This window comes from Pteropus vampyrus, unplaced genomic scaffold, assembly GCF_000151845.1.
Source record: "Pteropus vampyrus isolate Shadow unplaced genomic scaffold, Pvam_2.0 Scaffold646, whole genome shotgun sequence".
Classification (NCBI taxonomy): Eukaryota; Metazoa; Chordata; class Mammalia; order Chiroptera; family Pteropodidae; genus Pteropus; species Pteropus vampyrus.
In genome coordinates this window covers 85,873-89,398 of record NW_011889427.1, presented here as the reverse complement: position 1 = coordinate 89,398, position 3,526 = coordinate 85,873, and the positions used below count along the sequence as shown (strand labels likewise).

General features: G+C 51.1%; 1 gene segment (V, D, J or C); it reads left to right on the top strand.

Annotated features, from left to right (window-relative positions):
- Nucleotides 1-1,402: 1,402 nt before the first annotated feature.
- Nucleotides 1,403-1,966, top strand: LOC111733816. The segment is given in 2 exon segments: nucleotides 1,403-1,512; nucleotides 1,614-1,966. Coding segments are annotated over 2 exon segments (402 nt in total).
- Nucleotides 1,967-3,526: the final 1,560 nt, after the last annotated feature.

Sequence of the window (3,526 nt, the reverse complement as noted above, 5' to 3'; positions counted from 1 at the left end):
TTTGATGTATATGTTACGGGAGCATCCCCATTGCTCTATACCGATTGCATAGTCCATGTGAGCTGCTATAAAAAGTAACAGAGATGAAGAGGCTTAATGAGACAGCTGCAATTAACTTCACACAGTCCTGGGGCAGAGAATTCATGGTAAAGACAACCACAGACTCAGCATCTTGAGGTCTTGCTTCCTGGTTCACACATGGCCTTCTGTGCTCTCACTGGGAGAAGTGCTCCCAGACATTTAAGACACTGGATTTTTGAATGATTAACTGTTTCTCGTTGAGCTTTTCTTCTTTCTAGGGCTGTGCCCTCTGGACACCTATCAAAAGGGCAGACCAATTATAATATCATATTTTTCTCGGGCAACTGAGTATCCAGCCCTCGGGGTACAGCATCTATGATGTCACATAGCTGATATTTTGAAGGGAATTTACTGATTAGCACTTAGTGCAGCTTGCTTGTCACTGTGGCTGCGTGTCATAAGAAGAATAACATTTTCTCAGGTCTCTCCTTCTACAGGCTGAGCGTTGGTTTTCCTCATAGAGCCCAGGGACAAGGGACAAACCAATACCCCTCAGCAGGTGCGCGGACTCACACGGCACAGACGCACTCATCGGAAGGAGGTTCAGCACTGACTCGTGCGAGTCCGCGTCACACCACACGCTGCATTTCCAATTATGATGCTGAGGCTGTAACATGGACATCATGTGTGTGTGTGTGATTCCAACTGTACACATCATCCTGGCGTGGCTGTGGCTGACAGAGCTCTACCACAGCAAGACGACTACCGTCCAAGTGCAGTTATCAGTGGACAGAGAAAGTTAGAGGCACAGAGAGTGACACTCAGATGGGCCCGACGCCTGCAATACACCTGTGACCCTGGTTCTCACACGTGTTCTCCGTTAGCCCTGGAAGGCAGCTAATCCCACACGCGCTCATGCAGGACGCAGACCTACACCTCACTGAGCACATCCACTCTCTCCTTGAGGTGGCCCAGAGGAGCAGTGGGGTGCAGGGGGGAGCATGCAGGGCCAGACACATGAGTTCACTCTTACACACCTGTGCTCTCGACACCAGCAAGCTCTCTGTGGTCCTGTTTGGCCTTGTTCACCTGTGATGCAGGTAAATGATATCACATCCCATGACTTATGTGCATGAGGAAAATGAAATAAGGTGATGGTGCTAAGTGTTTAAGTAACACATGTCACAGTAAAAGTCATATTTCACTAAATGAGCAACTTGCCACCACGTGCCCAGAGAAACCCACAACTGCTGTGGGTCTCCACCCTCTCTGTGGGACCCCAACCCCAGAGCTCCTTATACAGTCAGAGCACATGCAAATAAGGTCCCTCTGCTGATAAAAGCCAGCCCAGCCCCGAGCCTGCAGCTCTGGGACAGGAGCCCAGCCCCACGATTCCCAGGTGTCTCCATTCCGGGATCAGGTCTGAACACGCACACCGCACCATGGGATCAGCTGGGATCCGCTGGGTTTTCCTCGTCGCTGTTTTACGAGGTGACTGTTGGGGAACAGGGGACACTGCGTACATGAGTGGGTGTGAGTGAGGAACACGGACGTATGACATTTTCCTGACACTGACGTGTCTGTGTTCACAGGTGTCCAGTGTGAGGTGCAGCTGGTGGAGTCTGGGGGAGACGTGGTGCAGCCCGGGGGGTCTCTGCGACTCTCCTGTGTGGCCTCTGGATTCACCTTCAGTAGCTACTACATGAACTGGGTCCGCCAGGCTCCGGGGAAGGGGCTGGAGTGGGTCTCATACATTAATGGTGATGGCAGCAGCACAAACTACGCTGCCTCCGTGAAGGGCCGATTCACCATCTCCAGAGACAACGCCAAGAACACGCTGTATCTGCAAATGAGCAGCCTGAAGCCTGAGGACACGGCCGTGTATTACTGTGCGAAGGACACAGTGAGGAGACTTCAGTGTGAGCCCTGTCACAAACCTCCCTGAGGGAGACAGGAGAGGGTGCTCAGGACACCAGGGGGCGCTGAGGCTACACACAGCACAGCTCACACAGACCAGCCCAGCAGCAGGTGCACAGGGAGCTGGGGAAGGGGCTTCCTGTTGGGAGCAGCGATTTCCTCTCAAACCTCTCAGCTGCCTCCCAGGAGAATTACTGCTTCTTTGGGCCTCTAATTTTCCACATTCTCACACAGACGAGAAATGAAGAAGTAACGTGTCTGTAAATGGCAGATCAGCCGTGCCTGGGGACCTTTCCTGCAGCAGCTTTCAATGTGTCCTTTCTGATTTCGTGACAGAGAGACCACCTAAGGGCTTTATGTCCCTGAGGCTGGGAACTGTTTCCACACAGAATGAGACACAGCACGGTGCAGGGACCTGTGTGCTGAGCTCAGGCTCTGCCCCCCACAGACACGTGCTGTCCCCACATGGGCCTCCCTTCAGACAGGACACATGGCCCACATGGGTAGAATCAGCCCCCCAGGACTCTATCCGATGCAATTTCTCTCCTACCTACAACACAGTACCCTCCAGGTCTTCACTTACTCAGGTGGATTTTGAAATCCTCCCAACATGACCAGGTTCATCTATTGTCCTAATTTCACTAAGTCTGAGCTCCATGAAGCTCGATCCCAGCTCAATCTCACAGACTCCGCCCAGACCAGTCACAGAAGAGGGATTTCGTGCATATATGGCCTTCACCTGTCCCTAGTTCATCTGTTATCGTTAATCTAACTCGTTTGTCCATTTGTGGACCCCCAGGCAGGTTATAATCAGGAAGTCTAAAGGTGACCTGCTTACCCTACGTGTCATGCACACTTATGATTCAAGGTCACTCGGGAACTATTGAATGATATATCTGTCTCAGGTCGGGGCACAGCTGGTTGCTGACTCATGGGCACCACTAAGAACTCAGAAAACTTTTGACAGAGACATCTTGGTGGATGCACTTGTACAGAGCACCATGTTGGACAACTTATCGGTGTCTGTGGTGAGATAGGGTCAGGGGACACTTTGGATGTGCCAGTCACTTCTCATGTCTCTTCTTTTCCCAACGCTCCTGTCCTAGTGAGATGGGACCACTGCACCATGCCCTCACTTAGCCTTTCCTGCCTCCTGAAAGCCCAATTTTAAATACCATCTTTGAGAATTCAAACTCCAACATGCAAAGTTTGAGGGTCCCATTTCAGTCCATAAAATTACACCTGCGGACTCCAAAATCCACTGCTCTCCCTCATGTAAAATAAACTCTAAGCCAACGTCCCCAAATGTCTTACTCATTACAGCATCAGCTTAGAGCCAAACGTGCAAAGTCTCGTCTAAACATCATCTCATCAGAGACTGGTGGATCTTGACGTATGATTCATCCTGAAGTGAACGTCCTCTCAAAGTATGAACGTAGAAAAACAGACACATTTTGTGCCTCCCAAATGTGGCAATGGGGCAGTCAGAGGGCAGACATACCCATCTCGAAAGGGATGAAGAGGAAAGAAAGAGAAATTGTGGGGCCGGCACTGGTCCACAACCCAGCAAGGCAATCCCGCCAGGCCT